The sequence below is a fragment of the Heterodontus francisci genome, chromosome 2 (assembly GCF_036365525.1).
Source record: "Heterodontus francisci isolate sHetFra1 chromosome 2, sHetFra1.hap1, whole genome shotgun sequence".
NCBI classification, from domain to species: Eukaryota; Metazoa; Chordata; class Chondrichthyes; order Heterodontiformes; family Heterodontidae; genus Heterodontus; species Heterodontus francisci.
The window spans coordinates 125,191,141-125,217,090 of record NC_090372.1 but is presented as its reverse complement, the minus strand read 5'-3'; the positions used below and the strand labels follow the sequence as shown (position 1 = coordinate 125,217,090).

At 41.6% G+C, this 25,950-nt stretch overlaps 1 protein-coding gene across 6 annotated transcripts in view; it reads right to left on the bottom strand.

Moving 5' to 3' along the window:
• Positions 1 to 5,781: 5,781 nt before the first annotated feature.
• Positions 5,782 to 25,950, bottom strand: part of LOC137346661 (uncharacterized) — a 65,931-nt gene continuing 45,762 nt past the window's right edge. For 5 of the 6 annotated variants that reach the window (XM_068010310.1, XM_068010318.1, XM_068010327.1 and 2 more), the window contains 3 exons: positions 18,571 to 18,672; positions 13,587 to 13,710; positions 5,782 to 10,130 (listed from right to left, as the gene is read on the bottom strand). In XM_068010310.1, the coding sequence (XP_067866411.1) occupies positions 9,925 to 10,130; positions 13,587 to 13,710; positions 18,571 to 18,672 (432 nt within the window). In that variant the 3' untranslated portion in view covers positions 5,782 to 9,924. The remainder of the gene's footprint in view (positions 10,131 to 13,586; positions 13,711 to 18,570; positions 18,673 to 25,950) is intronic. The other variant, XM_068010357.1, reaches the window with a different exon arrangement.

Below are 25,950 nucleotides of genomic sequence, written 5' to 3'. Positions count from 1 at the left end.
CTAGGACACTACTCTGAGGAACTCCTGCAGTGATGTCCTTGAGCTGAGATGATTGACCTCCAACAACCACAACCATCTTCCTTTGTGTTAGGTATGACTCCAACCAACAGAGAGTTTCCTCCCGATTCCCATTGACTTCAGTTTTGCTCAGGCTCCTTGAAACCATAGTAGGTCAAATTTGCCTTGATGTCAAGGGCAGCAACTCTCACCTTTGGAGTTCAGCTGTTTTGTCCATGTTTGAACCAAGGCCGTAATGAGCTCAGGAGCCGAGTGGCCCTGGCGGAACCCAAACTGACCGTCACTGAGCAGTTTATTGCTAAGCAAGTGCCGCATGATAGCCCTGTGGACGATACCTTCCATCACTTTACTGATGATCGAGAGTAGACTGATGGGGCGGTAATTGGCCAGTTTAGATTTGTCCTGCTTTTTGCAATTTTCCACATTGCAGGCTAGATACCAGTGATGTAGCTGTACTAGAATAGCTTGGCTCGGGGTGCGGCAAGTTCTGGAGCATGTCTTCAGTACTATTTCAGGAATGTTGTCAGAGGGCCCATAGCCTTTGCAGTATCCAGTGCCTTCAGTCATTTCTTGATATCACACGGAGTGAATCGAATTGGCTGAAGACTTCTATGATGCTGGGGACTTCAGGAGGAGACTGAGATGGATCATTCACTTGGCACTTCTGGCTGAAGATTGTTGCAAATGCTTCAGCCTTATCTTTCGCACTGATGTGCTGGGCTCCCCCATCATTGAGGATGGGGATGTTTGTGGAGCCACCTCCTCCTGTCAGTCGTTTAATTGTCTATCACCATTCATGACTGGATGTGGCAGGACTGCAGAGCTTGGATCTGATCTGTTGGTTGTGGGATTGCTTAGCTCTATCGCATGCTGCTTCCACTGTTTGGCACGCAAGTAGTCCTGGGTTGTAGCCTCACCAGGTTGACACCTCATTTTGAAGTATGCCTGGTGCTGCTCCTGGCAAGCCCTCCTCCACTCTTCATTGAACCAGGGTTGATCCCCTGGCTCGATGGTAATGGTAGAGTGGGGAATATGCCAGGCCATGAGGTTACAGATTATGGTTGAGTACAATTCTGCCGCTGCTGATGGCCCACAGCGTCTCATGGATGCCCAGTTTTGTATTGCTAGATCTGTTCGAAATCTATACCATTTAGCACAGTGGTAGTGCCACACAACACAATGGAGGGTATCCTCAATGTGAAAATGATATTTTGTCTCCACAAGGACTTTGCAGTGTTCACTCCTACCAATACTGTCATGGACAGATGTATCTGCAGCAGGCAGATTGGTGAGAACGAGGTCAAGTATGTTTTTCCCTCTTGTTGGTTTCCTCACCACCTGCCGCAGACCCAGTCTAGCAATTATGTCCTTTAGGACTCGGCCAGCTTGGTCAGTAGTGGTGCTACTGAGCCCCTCTTGGTGATGGACATTGAGGACCCCCAACCAGACTACATTCTGCACCCTTGGCACCCTCAATGCTTCATCCACGTGGTGTTCAACATTGAGGAGTACTGATTCATCAGCTGGGGGTGGGGGGGGGTGGTGGCATAGGTGTTAATCAGCAGGAGGTTACCTAGTCCATGTTTGATCTGATGCCATGAGACTTCATGGGGTCCAGAGTTGATGTAGAGGATTGCAGGGCAACTCCCTCCCGACTGTATACCAATGTTTCGCCACCTCTGCTGGGTCTGTCCTGCTGGTGGGACAGAATATACCCAGGGATGGATATGGTGGTGTCTGGGACATTGTCTGTAAGTTATGATTCCATGAGTATGACAATGTCAGGTTGTTGCTTGACCAGTCTCCCAACTTTGGCACAAACCCCCAGATGTTAGCAAGGAGGACTTTGCACGGTCGACAGGGCTGGGTTTGTCGTTGTTGTTTCCGGTGCCTAGGTCGATGCCTGGTGGTCCATCACGTTTCATTTATTTTTTTGATGGGGACTGTGTAGAGGGAGCTTTACTCCGTATCTAACCTGTTTTTTAAGGCGGCCTTTATGCCCCAGGCCTCTTTTATTTTGCTGAGGGGGCCTTTATTGCCCAGGCCCCTTTATATACATTTTAAATAAATAACTTGATTAAAAACACAAATGAAACAAAACTCAAATTAACTGCCATTGTCGGCATCTATGATGCACTTCAGCCCTGTGGTGCCCACCAGTCACGGAAGGCCTCAAGCGAACAGCAGACACCGCATGCTCCTTCTCCAGGGACACCCGGGCACGAACGTAATCTCAGAAGAGGGGAAGGTAATCAGAGCAGACAGATCCCCTGATGCCCCACAGCCTGGCCCTGTGAATTGCCACCTTGGCCAGGCCCAGGAGCACTTTCATTCCTTATTGACTGTGTAGCCGTTTGATAGAACTGAGTGTTTTGCTAGGCCATGTCAGAGGGCAGTTAAGAGTCAACCACATTGCCGTAAAGTCTGGAGTAACATATAGGCCAGACCAGGTAGAGCAAATTTCCTTCACTAAGGCACATTAGTGAATCAAGTGGGTTTTTACGACAATCGACAATGGTTACATTGCCATCATTAGACTAGCTTTTAATTCTAGATTTATTAACTCAATTCAACTGAATTCAATTAATTGAATTCAAATACCATCTTCTGCCATGTTGTGATTCAAACCCATGTTCCCAAAGCCATAGCTTGGGGCTCTGGGCTACTATTGCAGTGACAATACCACTACGCCACCGCCTCCCCTCCTTGCACAATTATGGTTGGAGACAAGGGAGGAAAGGGTAAAAGCCAGGAATTATCTGTTCGTCAGGATGACGCTGGAATAGCAGGTGGTTTTGGCAAAGGAGAGCAAGGCCCAATAGTGCGTGATGTGGTTTAACTAGCTATGGAATGGATGACTAAAGCATTGATACATATGAGGCCCAGGTATCACTCCAACCAGCGGAGAGTTTTACCCGATTCCCATTGACTTCAGATTTGCTCGGGATCCTCAGTCAAATGCTGCCTTAATGTCAACAGCAATCACTTTCACCTCACCTCTGGAAATTCAGTTCTTTTGTCCACGTTTGGACCAAGGTTGTAATGAGGTCCAGAGTTGAGTGGTCCTTGCGGAACCCAAACTCAGCATTGGCGAGCAGGTTGTTGTTGAGCAAGTGCTGCTTGATAGCACTGTCAATGACACCTTCCATCTCCTAGCTGATGATCGAGAATAGACTGATGGGGTGGTAATGGGCTGGATTAAATTTGTCCTGCTTTTTATTGGTAATCAATACCTGGGCAGTTTCCCACATTGCCAGTATTGTAGCTGTACTGGAACAGCTTGGCTAAAGGCATCACTAGTTCTGGAGCACAAGCCTTCAGTGCTACAGCCAAGATATTGTCAAGGCTCGTAGCCTTGCTGTATCCAGTGCCTTTAAGCCATTTCTTGATAACACGTGGACTGAATCAAATTGTCTGAAGACTAACATCTATGATAGTGGGGACCTCACGACCAGGCCAAGATCGTTCATCCACTCAGCAACTCTGGCTGAAGATAGTTGCAAATGCTTCAGCCTCATCTCTTGCATGGATATGCTGGGCTCCGCAATCATTGATGGGACTGTTATAGAGCCTCTTCCTCTGGTTAGTTGTTTTAATTGTCCACCACCATCCACAACTGGATGTGGCAGGACTATAGTGCTTTAATCTGATCCATTGGTTCTGAGATTGCTTAGCTCAATCACATATTGCTTCTGCTTTTTAGCATGCATAAAATCTTGTGTTGCAGCTTCACCAGGTTGGCATCTCATTTTTAGTTATGCCTGGTGCTGCTTCGGACATGCTCTCATACACTCCTCACTGAGCCAGGGTTGGTCCCCTGATTTGATGTCAATGGTAGAGTAAGGGATATGCTGGGCCATGACGTTACAGCTTGTGGTTGAATATAGTTCTGCTGTTGATGACCCACAGCACCAGTTGAGCTGCTCGATCTGTTCCAAGTCTATTCCGTTTATCATGGTGGTAGTACCATGCAATGGGATGGAGGGTATCCTCAGTGTGAAGATAGAACTTAGTCTACACAAGGATTGTGCTGGAGTTACTCCTACCAGTACTGTCATGGACAGACACATTGCTGGAAGAGTTTCTCGGCATACTGTCCTAGGCACAACCACCTTCAGCTGCTTCAATGACCTTCCCTCCAACAGAAGGTCAGAAGTGGGGATGGTTGCTGACGATTGCAGCATTTAGTATCATTCACAATTCCTCAGTTACCGACGCAGTCCGTGCCTGCATGCAGCAAGACCTGGACATCATTCAGGCTTGGAGTGATAAGTGACAAGTAACATCGCACCACACAAGTACCAAGCAATCACTATCTCCAACGAGAGAATCTAACCATCTCCCCATGACATTCAACCACATTACCTTCTCTGAAGCCCTCACCAAGAACATCCTGGGGCTTACTATTGACCAGAAAGGTAACTGGACAAGCCATATAAATATTGGCCAAAGACTGGGAATTTTGCAGCAACTAATTCACCTCCTGACTCCCCAAAGCCTGTCCACCATAAGTCAGCAGCATGATGGAATAGTCTCCACTTGCCTGGCTGAGTGCAGCTCTAACAACACTCAAGCTCAACACCATCCAAGACAAAGCAGCCCGCTTGATCGGCATCCCATTTCACCACCCATGCACATGGCAGTGTTGTGGATCACCTACAAGATGCACTGCAGCAACTCTCAAAGGCACCTTTCACACCCACGACCTCTTGCACCTAGGACAAGGGCAGCAAACACACCGGAACTCCAACTGCAAGTCTCCCTCCATGTCACACACCACCCCAACAAGGAACTATATAGTCATTCCTTCAGTCACTGGGTCAAAATCTTCCAACTCCCTCCCTAACAGGACTGTAGGTATACCAACACCACATAGACTGCAGCGGTTCAAGGAGGCAGCTCCCCGTCACCTTCTCAAGGGGAATTAAGATTGGGCAATAAATGCTGACCTTGCCAGTGATGCTCACATTTAGAGAAATGAACAACAGGAAAAAAAAAGGATAGGAGCGAGTACAAATTCATTTGGGAACAAAGGCATAAAAAGGTGAATGCAAGGGAGCGCTTAAGCATATCAATGGCTATTTTTAATATTGAACAGAGGGTTAATTGCAAGGCAATTGAGATTTAAAAGTGTAATTTTAAATGATTTAACCCTGTGGAGAACCCCCCCCCCACCTACCTAAGCAGGACGTGAGTTTAGGTGGTGACGGTTACAAGGAAGAGTTTGCAGTTAGGCTTGCCTGTGGAGACCATGATTCATGGCAAAGTTGAAGTGGTGGCTATGAATCTGCCGAGGTGTGTTATGGAGAGAAATCTTTAGTGAGGACAAGTGTAACAGGACCATGCAAGTAGGAAAAGCTGAGCTTATTAATAAAAAAGCCAAGGCTGTGACATAAGACTGGCAGACTCTAATAGTCTAGACTCCCAAAGAATACATTATACTATTTAATGAAGTCACACAGATGTGGAATTACAAACTGTGCATTTTAGGAACAAGGAGGTTGATTTTGTTTCTCATTTATAAATGGCAATACTTAACACTCCAGTTGACGTCCAATTTTCCAAGCTTTTTGCTGGAAACTGTAATGCTTATTCTTTCCCCTACTCTTGATGATCAGGGTAAACAAGGTTGTGTTTTGCAAAGAAAAGGGGGTGGAAAATATATTTGAATGCATCTTTGCAGGCCTGCTTAAAAGGATTAAAATAGAAAAATTTTTACTCATCCGCAGACTGTGATTGGAAAAAGAAATATTGTTCCGTACACAATGTTGAATTTTGTTTATTTTGGTTCCTTTACTGTCACAAAAACTAAGAAGCAAACACATTTATTAAAGCAATGATGAAACACGTCTGAACTTTTCAAAAACTTTAGAAATAAAACTCAGAACATAGATCATTTTTCCTGCAGGTTCACTTTTTGAGCATCACACTGCTGCTAAGCATCTACCATGCTTTCAAAGGATAGTTATAAACAATTTTCGCAAGTCAAATGACATTCCTTGTTCTTCACTAAAAAAGGCACTTCCCCACTCAATTCAGCCATGTAACCAAAACACAAAGTGGAAGCAAAAATAATGTTTCAGTGACATTTTGAGCCACCATCCCCAAGTGAAAAGATGAGATGATTATTTACCAAATATTTTACACTCATACATATTTCAAGACAGACCTGTTGCACTTAAGGTTATTACATATGCAATTTTCTGTATGTACCTCAAAATAATTAAAATCACTTCCAATCTACAAAGATACTTTCCAAAACAAAAAAAAATCAATTTACTTCAGGAAACAGATCTTCAAGAGCTAATAGCCTCTAAATGAACTCAGGATGTGTCAGTAAATAGACCTCGTGACCTGCAGGTACAGGTCACATCACACACAGCTGATGCTCAGCAACAAAATACAAAGTGCATTACATGGAATAATACTCCACGTATTGAAAAATAGCCTAGTTAGAAACACAGACCCACACAATTTTGAATCGCTAATATTAGTTCTAATATTTGAGTTATCTACCAATATGCATGTATGAGGAAATTAATTGAGGTTTCATACATTTTACTGTACAAGTATTGTCATTTAATAGCCATTTCAATCTGTAAAACAAACTCAGAGGTCGTAGACTTCACTTAATATTTTATGGATGAATTTTCTTGCGCTTCCAACAGATCTCCAGGACTACTCCATAGCTCAGAACAGCCAAGCACACACTTTAGATCTTTAAAACAAATCACTTGGGGTTTTCATGAGTGTGACACAATTCATCAATGTTTTTGCTCCTCTGTGAGCAAGTATACAGCTTCCATTGATGCTTGCTCAACTCAGACTATACCACAAAGGATCACAAGCAAAATCCATCCCCTACCATTGACTTCTACACAATTTTAGAATTGTGGCTAGTAATTGATAGGTATTCTTCCTTTTCCAATTGGAGCATAAGTGGAGCATAAGTTTTGGAGAAGCAAACTCTTGCACTTTTTAACCTCCTTGCCAATTTCCTTCTGTCCTCTCCTTATTCTGCATGGGTGCTAGCTGCTAACCGAATTGGTCATTATGCATGCAAATATTCAGTGATCATCAGCAAATGAATCAACTGCAGGAAGACACTCTAGTTGAGATTAGTCCTGACCCTGGCACAAAAGCACTTTCAACAAGAGTCCCTAAAGTGTGATCAGGAATAGGAACCCTAGTCAATATTCTCCTCCCTAATTGATGGGTGCCACAACCAATGATAGTGCCCTAATTAAGATCAGCTAACAACACTGACTGGGGATTGACCTTGGAACCTTGCTGCTCTATACAGTGGATTAACTGGCTGAGACATCAGTGTAACCTCTTGTTTTATTTTTGAAGTATTTTAGCAATATATTTTGGTTACATGTTTGAATGAAAAACTAAGTGTACTATTAATTACTCAGATCACCAATTCTCAAGATTGGCAAGTTTTTTTAAAAATGGCATATCATTTCAATGTTGGAAACATTGCTTATTTAATTCCAGTTCACAAAACAATCTGATGGTTATTCCATAAGGACATAATTTACTTGTTTATAAACCTTGAACTGTGAATTCACACACATACAAGTTAATGTCCAATGATTCAAAGTGAAATAGATTTACAGCTCTGAAATTAAAGCTGCAAATCTGAGATTGTAGCAATCTTTTGAAACACATGGTATTACTTATTACGATAGCCAAAATTCACAATACTTGTACACCCTGAATAATCCAAATGAGGAAATGATCTATGATCATGCATATTTCTCCATTTCTGTTTTCTAACAAACGATTACTACAAAATGAATTTGCAGATATAACTGATGAAAAGTGTGTCATTTAAAAGCTACAAGGAAAATGCAATATTCAAACTATTAGCTAACAAACATTTACACATAAAAATAGGCATCTGCTGAAGTACATTTCTAATGAGGTGTATAAGAACCCCCAGGCTTTTGAAATTAAAAGTGTTAATCTATAAAGTCAAGCTAATCAACACAACACTAACAAAATAAACCGCAAGGCATGCATACTATAGTTTTCATGCCTAACAGAAAAATGGCTTCTCTCACCCAATTTTTATTCCATATATTATGTATATCACAGCGAAAAGTTCTCTCACTCACTTAAAGGTTCAACACTTCTCAGTCATGTTACATCAAAATGGTTTACCAAATTGGTCGAGCCATTTGCACCCAAGAAGTAGCATTTTCTCCGCCTCCCAATTCAAAGGAAAGTGAGCAGGGTCGGGGAGGTGCTGGGAGGGGCAGGGGTAGGTGGTATTAACAAGTCACTGTATGTCATGTAACAAAGTAGCAAGAAAGAACAAAAAATCAGATGTTTGGAAAAACTGCACATTTGGTGAGTTGCAAACTTGGCTACATTTTGGACTGCTTAATGTGCATTAAATTTGACTGATGCTGTAACTATCTTGAAACTCACTTGTCACCATTTTTTTTTTAAACTGTACAAGATGTCTAAAACCACCAAATCATAGATTCCTCTTTTCATGCATCAGTGACCAACTTTAACTTGGAATCAGACATTGTGCACTTGCCGAAGTCAACACTGCCCGAGGAGAACTTAAAACTCTTCTTTAAATGGGTAATAAACTTATGTTTGCTCTTTTTACAGGCTTCCCACTTACCAGAAACTATTAAGAGAACAGGATTGAAGGACTTTTTCCAATATCAATACCAGCTCAAATAGTTGTATCATTATTTTCTGCTCCCCTTTCCAAACGGTAGCTCCTACTGGCATCTAATGGGCCAAAGCAAGTAACTCTGAGGGAAAGACACCCTTGTGTCTTCAATTTAAACTGCAATAGTGAGCTGAATGTACTAACACATAGAATAGCAGTGTAGTAAATATCATTGAACAAAAACCAGCAGATTCTTCTGCTTCCCATCACTAACGTTTATAAAAACTGACCATTTTTTTTTTTAAAGACTATTTAATTTGCTCTAAAATATCTAACCATTTGAATTGAACATTAAAATATGGATGTTTGATATCCAAATGGTCACTTTAATTGGCTTTTTTTGGATATCAGAGATCAATTATTGGTTGCATTGTGTGTGCAAGCTTATGCTGAGTATGAAAGTGCAGAAAAACAGCATCGCTTGCCATCTTAAATCTACCATATGGTATGGTGCTGAATTAGACAGCCCAACAAGAGCCTTTGGTATCTACAGAACTAGTTGATCTTAGTCAGGTCAGACAACAATGGCAACACTACACTTGGCCTCAATGTCCCAAGGTAAGGGGACGGGGAGGCAACCAGTGTTCCTACTCCTGATTGCCAATGATTTCTGCTTACAAGTACGCTTGCTGACATCAGAGGGTTGGGCTTCTATGTGATGCCAACCATGGAGCAACTATCCACAGATAACATGCTCGTTTGAGTAACGGATGCTGGCGCATGTGGAAATGCACACAAGATGAGCAGGGGAAATCAAGGAGATAATATTAACACTTCACTCCTTAAACTAGTTCTTCTAAGCACAACAGGTTATGAACTTGTAGATTCAATGAAAGGAGAGAAAAAAAAAGGCAAGCTATTAATTATAGTATCGCTTCTAGACAATACAGCTTGCTTTTTAATGGATCATGTCAGGAGAGGGTGGGGAGAAGAAAATTATTTCATTGAAATTCAGTTGAATTGTAAGCTTGGGATAGAGCAAACCTTTTCTTGATCTACCCGTTACAAGTCATATGGTTAACGTTTAATGGAAATACTGGCTATCTAAGACACAAATACAAAAAGTACGCCACTATTAAAAAGCAACGGATGGTCAGAGAAGATAATACAAAATTAAGATGTACATTAAGAGATTAGTTTGAGTTGTGCCACATTCAGAATGCACAGCCCCAAATCGATTATTCTCTGTATACACCCTTGCTACGAATTTAACGACCAAAGTAGGTATTGTTTGTGCTTGTATTCATGCCCCAGTTTACATCTTGAAGGCTGGATTTGTAATCTGACGAATAGCCCCTGCTTGAAGAGGAATACAATGCAGAATCTCTGGCAGGAGTGGTAGAGGATAGGTACGATGCAGATTCAAACTGTCTCAGGTTTGTTGCCAAAGTATCCTGCTTCCAATCATAACCACCTAAAAAAAACAGAGCAAAATAGAACACAAGTAGATTTTGTTACAATAAAAATTGTCTGTGATGCCAGCTCTGAAAAGATTATAACCAGACACTACCCAAGCATCCTATTATGAAACAAGAAATGCAAGGCAGCATTAAGTGCAACAAGTTGCATTTTCAACTCTTCAGGTGAAACAGGCATTTGATTTAGACACATGATAAATATGGTAAGCCATCTCCAGAAATTAGAAGCTACAAGCGCCATAATTAAATACCAGATTTGAAACATCAACACCAACACAACGGTAGAAACAAATTCTCAAGATACTTTGTCAGAATTGTGTGAAGGCTGTTTTCACCAATTCTCTGCCATGCAAAGTCTGTCTGGAACTGAAGCCCAATTAACTGGATAGATAAGCAAAGTTGCTGTCAGAACATGGTTCTATTTACACAGAGGTCTTGCACCTATGTGCAGATGTGGGTGAAATTAAGTGTTCTCAAGTTAAGGGTATAGATTCAACCCATGGAATCTAAAGGATGTGATTAGAGCAGTATCCTTGTACTGGCAACATTTATTGGCACTTATAGGCACAAACATGTGGCCATTTTTGGTTAGCATCATAGAGATCAATAACTGCAGGCCAATCCCGCAGGATGCAGTGACTACCAGACCAGGGCATCCTCAAGCACTTCCATCTTAAGAAATTTGTTGCGATTTCCTTTGCTTAAGGATAGGTCTGAGTCTCTGTCTTTTGGAAATTACCAGCAACAGGTACAGGAACAACACTTATAGATCTCCTGTCCTTGAAGCACTTCTTCTATAGGGTGAGAAGTCAAATTAATTTTCTACACTCAACCCTTTGCCAACCACTTCCACACGAGAGCATATTTGTGCAAAATGCTCATTTAACATCTGAGGGAGAAACGTGTGGTCTTGGTATCTCCAACTCAATTGCAGGCTTTTAATCACACCCCAAAAAGAATAGCAGATGCACGCTCTCCACTGGACCACTAAGGTCTGGAGGTACAAGCCATTGCTGAAATTAGTGTCCTGGAACAAAAGCAGTGGATTTTTTTTCTTCTTTCACGGGATGTGGGCATCGCTGCTAATGCCAGGCAGCATTTGTTGCCCATCCCTAATTGCCCTCGGGAAGGAGGTGGTGAGCTGCCTTCTTGAACCACTGCAGTCCAAAGATGGTTCATATTCCATCTTTCATGACACAAATTTGAGTTAAAGTGAGGGTGTTTAAAGCCTAGTGAGAAAGAACACTTTCTCCAAAGAGGGATACAACAAAAATGTTGGTAAATCTTGGGCCTGTATTGGATTGTCTTTGAAGTCTCCCAAAGAATTACTTACCAGTTTTAACTCAAATCACCAAGCTCTTGGTGACATCTGACAGATGCACAGGCACATATGCCAATGTAGGGAATCAGCCAAAAAAAGCACCAACTGAATTTCCATTTCAGTCATTGACTGATGCCTTCAACTGCATTTTAGTCAGCATTACAGCATCTATATGGCTACCTAATGGATCAGAACAAATAGTATGCACAAGCATACATTAATTTTCCAGCTGGAGGGAAAAGATATTTAGGGAGTATGTCCAGGAGCTAGTGATACAAGCTTGCAATGGAACAAATTTTCAAAGAAGCATTAACTGGAAGCTACAAGCCAACTGGAATACTTCCAGAATTCTCTCGTCTCAATAGGGATTGTACCTTATACAAGACAGAATTCTGCTGTCAGTGTTAAACCAACACCATTTGCACAGGCTCCCCAGATAGTTATTATAGCTCAACAATCTATCTCAAAACGAGACAGTCTGGAGGGGCTTCTTGTTTGAATTCATCCACCATCAAGAATCACAGGACATAGATAACCCTGCCTTAGCAAATGGAGAAAGCCACAGGCACCAGTAAATGCAGAGAGTTACAGGCACCATTACCTTCTCCCAACTCAAATGCCTTATGTAAAGGCAATTTTATACTTTCAGAAGGAGCTCCAGGAGCATGCAACTCGAATGGAAATCTGTAATCTCTCTGCATTGCTTGATCCTATTTAAGTGGTGCAGACACTCCTAGTCTGGGCCAGTAGGAGACTAAAGTCCTGTGGTTTCTGGAGCTTTAGGGACAGAATGTGGCTCCATGCATTTAGAGGCAAGTGGTGAAGGGCAGCTCATGAAACCTTCAAAAATGTCAGTCTCTGATTCCAGTCAGTCCTTGACATTACAGAATGCTATCAATACCTGGACAACCAAGAATGCTGTTGACAGCACTCTTTTGATGTTAAAGATGCTAAAGGTTGAAGCCATTTGTTCATTAAAGCCAGAGAAATTTGACATGGAACAGAGGTTGAGTTCAATTCTATGTTATGAAAAAGTGGTCTTCTTCCTTGATGTAAAAGAAAGCATTCTGTTAGGTTTTCTCATGAGTGCTGGTGAGGAGTTTCTTGGAGATTAGGACCAAAGTGAATGAAATTGCTCAATGATGGTGCCTCTCCAACAGCTGGGACTGCCAGTAAGCAAGTCTTAAACAATTTAGCCTTTGTGTTTGAATTACAAAAGCCAGGTTCATTCCAACCTGATGTTGCAATGGGCAGATTTTGCAGCTGGGAACACATCTCCAAGTCCACTAATAGGCACTATTCCCAAGGTACAACAAAGCTGACATGGATAAAGATGGATCTTAAGCAACTAGTGATGTGCTCGAGATCAGATAAGCAAACAGTGCTGTTGAGGAATTTATTGGATATTGGGACCCAAGTGACTGCAACTGCCCATTGATGGTCATGGTGCCTCTATACCAGCTGGCACTGCCTGCAAGTAGGGCTGAAATGATTTAGCCTTCAGTTTTTTGAATTACTAAAAGCAGAACTCACACCAACCTGAAGTTGCAAAGGGCAAATTTTGCAGGTGGAAACTCAGCTCCAAATCTGCTAAGAGGAGCTACTCCCAAGGTACAGCAAAGCTGGCATAGATAAATATGGCTCCTAGGCAACAAAATATGTACCCAAGGTCAGCTAAGCTACAAAAGCAACTGCTTAGTGTAGCCTGTGTCAGCTGACTCTTGCACAGTGTTGAGCCCAATGCCGGGTCCTTGACCTCAGAAACTGAACCAATACTGCAGAGAGCAACACAGGGTTGGGTACAGAATGATGCACTTCAGTAACCACTTTTGAAACTAATCCAAAGACTGGACTAGGTTGCCATGCCAGATCAAGCCATAGTAAATTATAGGGATCTGAACTTTTGATCCATAATTAGGATCTTAATGGCTTTTGATCATAGCTTCAGATGCTGTCCTATTACAATTCCTGTCATCCCACTTACCTGAAAATCCAAGCTGAACTTCAGACAAAATCCTCAATTGGTCAACTGAAGTCAATGAAAAGATACCAATGAGGTAAGAGGTAATATGGTTTGTCTGATGTCACCTGTAAATAGAGACGTTGCTGATAATTTTCAAATCTGAATTACCTCTGGGGCTTTCTGAACCTCGTACTGCTGAAGCTGACACATCAGGATTATATCTGGAATAGTCATCTGGTATACCGGTGGATCTTGCGGTTCTCTGATCCAATGTTGCCCTCATGGCTGGGTCCTTTGAGGTTGGGCAAGGGAAAAAAGGTTTGAAATGGGATACAGCAAGAACTATGTAGACACTCTTTAGTTAAAAACAAAGTATAAGAACATAGTTTTTTTTCCAAAAGAAGAAACCCAGTTCCAATTTATTTACTACAACTTATCATTGAAGCATTTTAGGTTGGCAGTAAATAAAGTTCACTGAGATTGTCCGTCAAGTACCCTTGGTAATCAATTTAAGATCAGGAGTATGATACTTGAGTTCACTGAAACAAATAAAAACAGAGATCCCAAATGGTATTGATTTTCAAGCTTCTTTATTCAATTTAGCTGTAATTTCCTGAATTTGAACGAATTCAGAAATTAGCAGTGAAAACATAAAATTCTGGAGTTAAAATTTCAAAATGACGACTTTTCTTTTTCAAAAACCTGTCTTTGAAAGATCCAGCTAGTGGCGTGGGAACAATACATCAGCGGGAGAAGAAAGAATCAGAAAATGTATGTAGGTTTCCTATTACATTCAAAGACAAGCCTGTAGTCTGCATAGTGGAGAGAACAAGGCAGCAAGAAGTAGCAATTCTGCTTGAAAAGCATCAATGGTTGAGCTGATGAAATCGTCACAGTAGACTATTCTCCACTTACACAGGTTGAACATATTCCTGAAAAGTGATCTGCAAGCCAGTTTAGCCTTCCTGCTAAATGACTCAAGACATCTGGAGTTCAACAACAAATACCAGTCCACATCAAGAAGAGGAGTGCATTGGCCTTTTCCAGTAAAACACTATAGTTAATGCTAATTATCTTCAGCAATATTTTCGCTGCCAGGGGTTCATGCAAACAATAAGAGTCCTAAACACATGAAGTTCCAAATAGTCATATGAAACTTCTCACACATGACACCATGTTGTACATAAGGTTTTATGAACACTCCAGTTGTTCTGTAAAGTATCAATTGTCAGAAGAAGTGAAGGCTTTAGCAGACTACCCAAAATATCAAACACTATCCGCCAAAACCATGACTGGCATGAGACAACCATTAGATTATGAATGGAAGTATCTGGCATCAAAGAAACTAAACACTAGCAAGCAGGTGAAAATCTTGTATTTCATTTCATAGTTTAATTGGGCAAAAAATGTGAACATGGAATATTTTGAAGATTGATGAAGTATTATATTCTACGTGTGTTTGAAATTAAAGCTCTGGGTAAACCATATTCCATATTAGCACGCGATGGGATGCCTGGCAGCTGTTAAACAAAGAAGTCAAAAGAGGCAACTTTTGGATGTAGGTGGTCAAAGTCAGCCAATCATTTTGATGAAGTGAAATGCAAACCATTAAAATTAGATCAACTATTTCTGCAACAGCAACAATGGAAAAATATAGAAAAATGTCTACAGGCTCTGACAGAAATGTTGCGGTAAACACCCTTCAGATCTGCTCAAGATTTACATCAACTAGTTTCACTTCAAATTGCTTAGATGATGGTTCTTGATGTTATTAGTAGCAAAAATAAAACCTACTTCTAAATCAAGTAAAGCTCATCTGATGATGAAAGCTAATGAAACAAGCTTATTTAACAAATTACATCCCTCAGGTGGTGGTGGTAACCATCTAAAACTTTTTTTTTGAATATCCAAAAATGATGACTTAACTGGATTGTACAGCAGGAACACATTTGTTGGAAGTATTCTGGCCATGGTGCAGGAAAATAAATAGCAAAATTAAAAATGATTAGAGACATGCAAGGAAGTTCCTTACCCAGTTGAACAGAGCTTAAACACACTTAGGGTCGTTTTCTAGCAGTTCCTGAATGAACTGCTGAAACTGGGTGCTAATTTCTGCTGAACATCAAGACTCTCCCCCAAAAACCCACTCCAAAGCTCAGAATGATAATCTTTGATGCACATCTCCCAGCTGCCTTTTCATCTGTGAAGTTTTCGGATTAGTTGATAGCAATGTTGGAAAATTGTAGGTTCAGGCCTTACTCCAGGATTGAGCACATAATCTAGGCTGGCATTCCAGTGCGCCATGAAGTATAGGACTGTCACAGGTGCTATGCTTATGAAGAGACTGTTAAGATGACTGTTCAAGATCGCGTTGCACTATGTGAAAATCAGAGTTTCCACAGTGTTCTAACCAATATTCTTTCCTCAACAACAGCAAGAAAAAAAAAGTCAGATTGTTAATCTCATCGCTTTTTGTGAAATCTTGCCATACAAAATGGCTGCCATACTTGCATATCTAATATGTCACTGCACTTCAAAATAATTACTTGGATGTGAAGCACTTTAGACAGACAAATGTGACATGGTACAATATATGCGAGCTCTTTCTTCCTTTATATAGTATAGTTACACCATAATTCTTTCTAAAAATAGGAAATAAAATAGGGTGTAGTATTTTCCTTATGTGCAACAAAGCTTTAGCGATCACAACAGATTAACACCAACATAAGACCCTCATCTGGAATTTATTTATTTACTGTTTGAACTTAGCAGAAGACACGGGTCATTCCCGTAACTGTTATGCTGAAAGAAAAAAAAAAGCACTAATCTTGATCCAGACTGGATTGAAGAATGTCCAGCTGGACGTATTCCGCACCTAGCAACACTATCCTGCCCATTAGGAGTGAACAGAAATCGGTTTTCATTCCATCTCGAGTTCTACCAAAGGACCATCAATGTACCACAGGAAAATGGCATAGTAAGTGGTGTTATTAGGAGATAAAACTTACAGAATCATAGATATTTATCTTCATTTTCCACAAGGAAGCAACTTTAAGAAATGGTATTGATTAAAGGCGTGCAAGTTATCTGTGCTGGCTGGGTTTACTAGAATGGTAATGATTGTCAGTTATAAAACAATCCAGGTATTTGCGCAGGGGGAAGCAGTCTGCAGACTGCAGGAACATTTGGCACCAACATTATCTTGGTAAGTGATTTCAAAGAGGTCTGAACAGAAAGAAAAGCGAGGCTGTTGGTACCAAAACCTCAACTGAGAAGAAATACCAGGCAATCATCTCAATGCAGAACTGACATGAAGTACAAAGTCTCCTTCCCAGCCAAAAACTGAAGAAGAGTTCACAAAACGTCTTTGAATGTTAATTCCAGATAGTACAGAATGATTCCATATGGAAGGAGACTGTAAACTAGTTGGTTTTGATATTCAGAACAAAATATGCCTCAGTCCCTGTACCAAGCAAATTTATGGTACCAAGAATTAATGACCAAGCTTTAGTGATGATTGATTTTAGAAAATTTGATGAATAGACAATCCATTCAGTTGCAAGTTGTCCTATTGTGAAAAACTGTAGAGCGAGAACTCCACTTGACATAGTGGATGGTTGTGTAAATAGTAGTGACAAAGGTTACATATCTTGGTGCATCTTCACTTACAATGGATCAAACTTTGACATTTGGTCTTTGTGATCTCACACACACAAACAAGGAAAAGCTCACACTGGTTGTTCTGCAAGAATTAAACTTTAATGAAGTAACATCTGCTCATTACATAGTACTAAGTAGCAAAATCTTCTAATCCAAACTACCACTTGACAGATTTTATTCAGAAATGTGGGAAATCAATTATCCTGTATACTTGCATAAGACAAGAAATTGAGTTCACTGTTTTGGAATTAGAGAGTCGGGGTCATCTTAATAATGAGTCAATGCAGTTGATGACATTGTCAGTCATCTGGAGAAGGCACTCACTTGACCCAACTCAAACCTAAACTGCTCTGAACAGTGCCAGTCCGGCTGTTGCCTCGTTCCAGCTTCCAGATAGTGTTGGTAGAAATACATTTAAAAATGGGCATATTAAAATCACACTTGCTACTCTCTGTGGACAAAAAAATTGCCTAACCATTGAATGTAGTGGAGGTAGGTTCAATTGAAGCATTCAAAAGGGAATTAGACAATTATATGAAAAGAAAGAATGTGCAGCGTTTTAGGGAGACGGCAGGGGAGTGACGCTATGAAATGCTCATTAGGACAGCCAGTGCAGACATGATGGGCCGAATGCAGTCCTTCTGCACTGTAACAATTCTGTGAATTGAGATTGGGAACTGACCGATGCAAACACAGCACAAATAGTGTGCCATTTTGTATTGGTTTTCAAAATTTTAATCTGTTTTCAATCCAAAAGGTAAAAGGAATTATTGATTAGTCATCAGTCATTATGTTTATTTTAACAAATTGGTGGAATTCAAGACTGCACACAAAAGTCAAAATACCTTCCTCACAAATGCCCATCTAATTTAAGGCTGCTGCAACAGATTAGAAAATCACCACAAAACTCCCATTAACCGGTGTTAAATAGACACGGTATCATTCAGCTGCAAGTGCATTATATTCACACTTCTGATGATCGTGTCCAGTGGAAGAACAACCACTCAATAAGAATTTATGTTACGGGTTTGAAGGCAGAGCCATCCATTAATAAAATGGAACTTTGAGACAAACTACAGATATATAACAGGCTGTTCATCAGCCTAAATGCCAACATCACTGTAGCAACTTTCCCTCTAAATTCTGGTTGCTGCACTGCGCGGTCCCTTTACGATTGACGCGCAGCTGCGCATCTTAAAGGAAATGTTACTTATGCGGCACATTCCTGATTGTTGTGGGGGAACATTGCACTGTAGTAACCAAAAAAAAAATGCTGCTAACCGAGAGATATTTGCAACAAATAGTGTGGAACAGAAGTACTGAAAACACAAACACAAAATATGAAATTCAATTCTATTAAGCTACGAAAAGGATCGCATTTTGCCACTAGAACCAAAAGCAGTAATCGTCTATTTTACAGCAATCATTTGAATGAGAGGTTTCAACCATTCGCTATATGGATCATCCAGTGGAAGAATTTTAAAATACTCACAATTTCTTTCCTTTGATAGTAACTGATCAATGCATCTTTGAAAGCCTTTGTAACCTTCAGAACAAAACTGGCATCGTCTTCACTTTTTATTTGAAAGCTTTGCTGTAAATAAACACAAAGTTACATTTCCACACCTCACTCGACAACATCAAGTTATTCAAATCAAATATGTCTTGAATGGCTGGAAATTTCAATGACCAGAACTGGTCACAGTAATCTAAATGTGATCTAACCAGATGACTTCCTCCCACTTGCACACTACTATTTTTTCCAAATTTACTGATGCAATATATGGATTCTGGCAACAGGGCTCTAGGATGCTCCATCCAGTTGGACTGTGCCATACCACCTATCCTTCGTGGAGCAATTTCTGCGGAAAAACACCTTTGACCACCGATCCATCAGGAAGTGGTTTGCATGGAATGTCAAGGCCCTACGGGAAAAGGAGACGGTGGATACTGTCGGATGGTTCCCCGAGCAGACCGCCAAAGTCATTTGGCGGAATGCCTCATCACCAGAACTTTCAAACAAGCACCAAGATGTAGCTTGGCTGGTGGTGAGAAGAGCCCTCCCCGTCAGATCCTTCCTGCATGTCCGAAGTCTCACCCCCTCCACACAATGCCCTCACAGTGGCTGTGGTGTGGAAGAGACAGTTGCCCACCTCCTTCTGGAATATGTCTTTGCAAAGCAGATGCGGAAAGAGATGCAGTGGTTTTTGTCAAGGCTCATCCCAAGCAGCTCTGTAACAGAGGAGTCTGTGCTCTACGGGCTGTTCCCAGGGACGCACATAGAGCTAAACATCAACTGCTGCTGGAGGACTATCAATTCGGTGAAAGATGCCCTTTGGTCTGCCCAAAACTTGCTGGTCTTCCAGCGCAAAGAGTTGTCCACAACCGAATGTTGCAGACTGGCACATTCCAAGGTCCAGGACTACATGCTGAGGGGCGCACTAAAGCTTGGGGCAGCCGCAGCAAAGGCTCAATGGGGAAAGACCACTGTGTAAGGTCCTCCCACCAAGCTGAACGGAGGGGCTGGATCCATGGGAAACCCCTCGAACTGCAGCGGGAAAATTTTCGTTTGCTGTAAAATGGAAAAATATATATGGCATGACAAATGAAATGGAAGGGTTGTGAGGCAACTCATGATTGTATTGAAGGAAACTGATCACCCTTGCACTGTTTGTATTTTTTGACTTGTGCTGTTTGAAACTGTTTGGTAATGTTTTTTTTTCCAGATTTTTATGAATAAAGTATATTTTGGAAATTAAAAAAAAAACAGGGCTCGACAAGATTTTGGGGAAAATTGGCTCTTCAGTCTCATCCGCTCTTTCCATGACAACATACACTGCACTGTACAGTTTGATGGCTCCATTTCCAACAGTTTCAGAGTGAAGAATGGAGTGAAACAGGGTTGCGTCTTAACATTCACTCTGTTAGGCATCTTCTTCTCCTTGCTCCTGACCCTCGCCTTCCCTGCAGATATAGAAGGAATCTACTCGCACACTAGGTCAGACAGCAAGCTCTATAATCTGTCAACATTGAAAGCGAAGACAAAAAACACACTCTGTCAAAATCTTTCATAATTTTGAAGACCTCAAATAACTCACTCTTCAACCTTCTCTTTTCAAGAGAAAACAGACACAGTCTGCTTATCCTTTCTGAATGAGTACAATCCATGAAAATCTTTTTGGCACCCTTGCTAGTGCCTTGAGACCATTTTTATAATATGGCAACTAGAAGTGTGCACAGGACTAAGTGTACCCTAACCAAGGCTCCATACAAATTTATCAATACTTATTTTCTTCCTATCCCTCTAGAAATAGGCTTTTGTATTTTGCTTGCTTTTAAAAAAAATGGCCTTATTAACCCATGTATTGATTTTAGTGTCGAAGAGACAGAGACAGAGTCGAAGAGACTTAGCAGTTGGCAGGAAAAAAGACAGAAGCGCAGGGGGAGAGCCAACTGTGTAACAGCCCCGACAACCAATTTTTTCTGCAGCACCTGTGGAAGAGTCTGTCACTCTAGAATTGGCCTTTATAGCCACTCCAGGCGCTGCTCCACAAACCACTGACCACCTCCAGGCGCTTACCCATTGTCTCCCGAGACAAGGAGGCCAAAGAAGAGAAGAAAAGATTTTAGTGTATTAGTTTATTAACCCAATTTTAGTGATTTATGTATTTGTACTCCCAAATCCCTTTCGCTCCTCTACCCCATTTAGATTCTTATTTTCCAAGTAATATGTAACCTCCTGATTTTTCTCACCAAAATGTAATATCTCACTTATATGGTGTTGAAATTCAGTTGCCAATTATGTGCCCACTCTACAAGTTCATTGTCTTCTTGCAATTTGTTGAATCCCTCCTCAGTATTGACTATCTCCCTAATTTGGTGTCATCTGCAAATTTAGAAATTGCATTTTGGATTCCAAAATCTAAACCATTATTATAAAATGTGAAAAGTGGTCCCAGCCCTGATCCTCGTGGGACCCCACTTTTCACACTTCTGTATTGCTACCCATTACCCAACTCTCCACTTTCTGTCTTGTAGCCAGCTAGCTAATCATTCTGCTATTTGTCCTATGGCTCCGCTAACTCGGAACCTTATTCATTAGCCTATAATGTGACGCCTTATTGAAGGCCTTTAAGAAGACTATCGAGTTGTAGAGTTATACAGCATAGAATCAGGCCCCTCGGCCCATCGTGCCCATGCCGGCCATCAAGCACCTATCTATTCTAATCCCATTTTCCAGCACTTGGCCCACAGCCTTGTATGCTATGGCGTTTCAGGTGCTCATCTAGATACTTCTTAAATGTTGTGAGGATTCCTGCCTCTACCATCCCTTCAGGCAGTGTATTCCAGATTCCAACCACCCTCTGGGTGAAAACATTTTTCCTCAAATCCCCTCTAAACCTCCAGCCCCTTATCTTAAATTTATGCCCCCTGGTTATTGACACCTCCGCTAAGGGAAAAAATTTCTTCCTATCTACGCCCCTCAATTTTGTATACCTCAAACAGGTCCCCCCCTCCACCTTCTCTAATCTAAGGAAAACAACCCGAGCTTATCCACTCTCTCTTCATAGCTGAAACACTCCAGCCCAAGCAACATCCTGGTGAATGTCCTCTGTACCATCTCCAGTGTAATCATATCCTTCCTATAAAGTGGCGACCAGAACTGTACACCGTACTCCAGCTGTGACCTAACTAGCATTTTATACAGCTCCATCATAACCTCCCTGCTCTTATATTCTATGCCTCGGTTAATAAAGGCAAGTATCCCACATACCTTCCTAACCACCTTATCTACCTGTGCTGTTGCCTTCAGTGATCTATGGACAAGTACACCAAGGTACCTCTGACCCTCTGTACTTCTTAGGGTCCCACCATCCATTGTATATTCCCTTGCCTTGTTAGTCCTCCCAAACAGCAAGGGTCCCAGCACCAATCCCTGCAGTACACCACTGGTTACAGGCTTCCACTCGCAAAAACAACCCTCGACCATCACCCTCTGCCTCCTGCCACTAAGCCAATTTTGGATCCAATTTGCCAAATTGCCCGGGATCCCATGGGCTCTTACCTTCTTAACCAATCGCCCATGCGGGACCTTATCAAAAGCCTTACTGAAGTCCATGTAGACTACATCAACTGCTTTACCCTCATCGACACATCTAGTCACCTCCTCGAAAAATTCAATCAAGTTTGTTAGACATGATCTGCCATAGATTTTTCCCCCATTCACTGAACCTATGTTTCTTGCATCATCCTGCTCCCATCTACACAACTTGCTGTGCTGCCTAACCTAGTGTCATATGCAAACCTGACGATACAACTCTGCATTTCTTCGTCCAATGAATGTACATGGTGAAAAGCTGAGGTTACAGTACCGATTCTGGGGAACACCACTGGTCAAATCATCTCAATCAACTAAAGTAACTTCTATTCCTCAGTTCCTGCTGCCTCCAACACATCAAAACTTGAAGCTAGTTTAGTCTGAGCGCCCTACCAGTTCAACTGACCAATTAAGCTTCACAATTGGTCTGACTATTTAGATATATGATCACCTTTCTGTGAGAACCTAGTATGATTATTCAGGATGGGATTAACACTCGCTAAATGGGATTGTTGATTTAAAGTTATTCTAGATCTACTCTTAGTATCTAAACCAATATATTAAAGCTCCTGAAGCTTGACTCCCAATTTTAAATTCTACTCTAATCATATTCATAACACATTTCTCAAATTCCACAGGACCACCCCATATGAAGTCAGCAACATACATCATGAGGATGCCTGAAAGTTTTTCTTTATGATACCAAGAGAACATTGCAGGATTTGCTTTTAGTTGAACACAACCTATTTTCATCAAAACAGATCTCATCATTCATGTCATAGATACAGGTTTAGTTTCCAGTTTTCCTTCTGTATCTGCTGCTTCATTGGGTGGTTTCAGAAACACTTGTTTCTAAAAAGTATCACCCTGCAGAAGTACAGACTTTATATTGATTCATCTACACTCCCATGAACATGTGGCCAAAAAAAGTTGAACAAAGAACAAAGAAAATTACAGCACAGGAACAGGCCCTTCGGCCCTCCAAGCCTGCGCCGATCCAGATCCTCTATCTAAACCTGTCGCCTATTTTCTAAGGGTCTGTATCTCTTTGCTTCCTGCCCATTCATCTATCTGTCTAGATACATCTTAAAAGACGCTATCGTGCCCGCGTCTACCACCTCCGCTGGCAACGCGTTCCAGGCACCCACCACCCTCTGCGTAAAGAACTTTCCACACATATCCCCCTAAACTTTTCCCCTCTCACTTTGAACTCGTGACCCCTAGTATTTGAATCCTCCACTCTGGGAAAAAGCTTCTTGCTATCCACCCTGTCTATACCCCTCATGATTTTGTACACCTCAATCAGGTCCCCCCTCAACCTCCGTCTTTCTAATGAAAATAATCCTAATCTACTCAACCTCTCTTCATAGCTAACGCCCTCCATACCAGGCAACATCCTGGTGAACCTCCTCTGCACCCTCTCCAAAGAATCCACATCCTTTTGGTAATGTAGTCCAAATGTGGCCGAACCAAAGTCTTATACAACTGTAACATGACCTGCCAACCCTTGTACTCAATACCCCGTCCGATGAAGGAAAGCATGCCGTATGCCTTCTTGACCACTCTATTGACCTGCGTTGCCACCTTCAGGGAACAATGGACCTGAACACCCAAATCTCTCTGTACATCAATTTTCCCCAGGACCTTTCCATTTACTGTATAGTTCACTCTTGAATTGGATCTTCCAAAATGCATCACCTCGCATTTGCCCTGATTGAACTCCATCTGCCATTTCTCGGCCCAACTCTCCAATCTATCTATATTCTGCTGTATTCTCTGACAGTCCCCTTCACTATCTGCTACTCCACCAATCTTAGTGTCGTCTGCAAACTTGCTAATCAGACCACCTATACTTTCCTCCAAATCATTTATGTATATCACAAACAGTGGTCCCAGCACGGATCCCTGTGGAACACCACTGGTCACACGTCTCCATTTTGAGAAACTCCCTTCCACTGCTACTCTCTGTCTCCTGTTGCCCAGCCAGTTCTTTATCCATCTAGCTAGTACACCCTGGACCCCATGCGACTTCACTTTCTCCATCAACCTACCATGGGGAACCTTATCAAACGCCTTACTGAAGTCCACGTATACGACATCTACAGCCCTTCCCTTATCAATCAACTTTGTCACTTCCTCAAAGAATTCTATTAAGTTGGTAAGACATGACCTTCCCTGCACAAAACCATGTTGCCTATCATTGAAAATGGGAATAGATCCTATCCCTCAGTATCTTCTCCAGCAGCTTCCCTACCACGGACGTCAGGCTCACCGGTCTATAATTACCTGGATTATCCCTGCTACCCTTCTTAAACAAGGGGACAACATTAGCAATTCTCCAGTCCTCCAGGACCTCACCCGTGTTTAAGGATGCTGCAAAGATATCTGTTAAGGCCCCAGCCATTTCCTCTCTCGCTTCCCTCAGTAACCTGGGATAGATCCCATCCGGACCTGGGGACTTGTCCACCTTAATGCCTTTTAGAATACCCAACACTTCCTCCCTCCTTATGCCGACTTGACCTAGAGTAATCAAACATCTATCCCTAACCTCACCATCCGTCATGTCCCTCTCCTCGGTGAACACCGATGCAAAGTACTCGTTTAGAATCTCACCCATTTTCTCTGACTCCACGCATAATTTTCCTCCTTTATCCTTGAGTGGGCCAATCCTTTCTCTAGTTACCCTCTTGCTCCTTATATATGAATAAAAGGCTTTGGGATTTTCCTTAAGTTAAAAAGATTTTCAAAATTACTTTTCCAGCTGTGGGAGAGTCCACAACTGCACCACTAGTAGCTCTTCAAAATCCCAAGCAACTAGTCTTGCCTTAACCTTAGAACTCCCATCTGGAAGGACTTTTTCAGTACAAATTCACCTCTACCATAAAGCTGGCTGCCCCATTTCTGGTACCTCAGAATAAACTCCAAACTCTCTCCAAGTATCTAATTTCCTTCGTTTTACCTCTTATTAATTTATCTTCAAGTTTATTAGCAGCCACAACAATATCATGATCACAAGGACTTCTGCTTCTAGTTCTGTTCCATGACTATTCTGTGGCCTTGATTTCATTGTGGAATCTATTCAAGCTACAGCCTCTACTTGCACTTTTGTGTCTGTTGGGACTACAGTTGCAAAAATCATCCTCTTGCACTATCAGTGGGTCTTCTTCTGTTATGTAATAATTTTCCTGACACAAGAGTTACTTCAAGACTCACTATCAACACTTACACTGCGCTTTCTTACTCTCCACCCTTTCATACCATTCCGCTAGTCCATCGACCTCGCTTCTTGGCCATCATCCTGAATATTCAACCAATATTTAAACTTGCCAGTAGCTTTTCCTACACGTCCCATAATTGTTGCATCCTCCATTCACTAGACCCCTCTGGACTATATTACCAGAGTATCCACTTTGGATGCGATAGGTCTCTCCTGTGTGTCATAATCACTTTTTACCACTATCCAGCCCTTGATATACTGTATTGTTCCTCAGGACCTTCAACACAAAACACACAAGCACTTGAGCCCATTTACTTCTATTGGCTCCTTAGAGTCCAAAGTTTTGTAAACAATTACAAATAATTGTGAAAAATGAACGGACTCTGATTGTCCTGTTTGATAAGTACTGTCTTACCATCATGACCTATTAGCTTACCAGGGCTTTCCATTTCCTATGACACTCTCTTATAACACACCAAATCTCCTGACTTAAATTCTGTCTTGGATGGTAAAGGCCTGCTACCCGACCCGAACCTGATGGGACCCGACGACATATG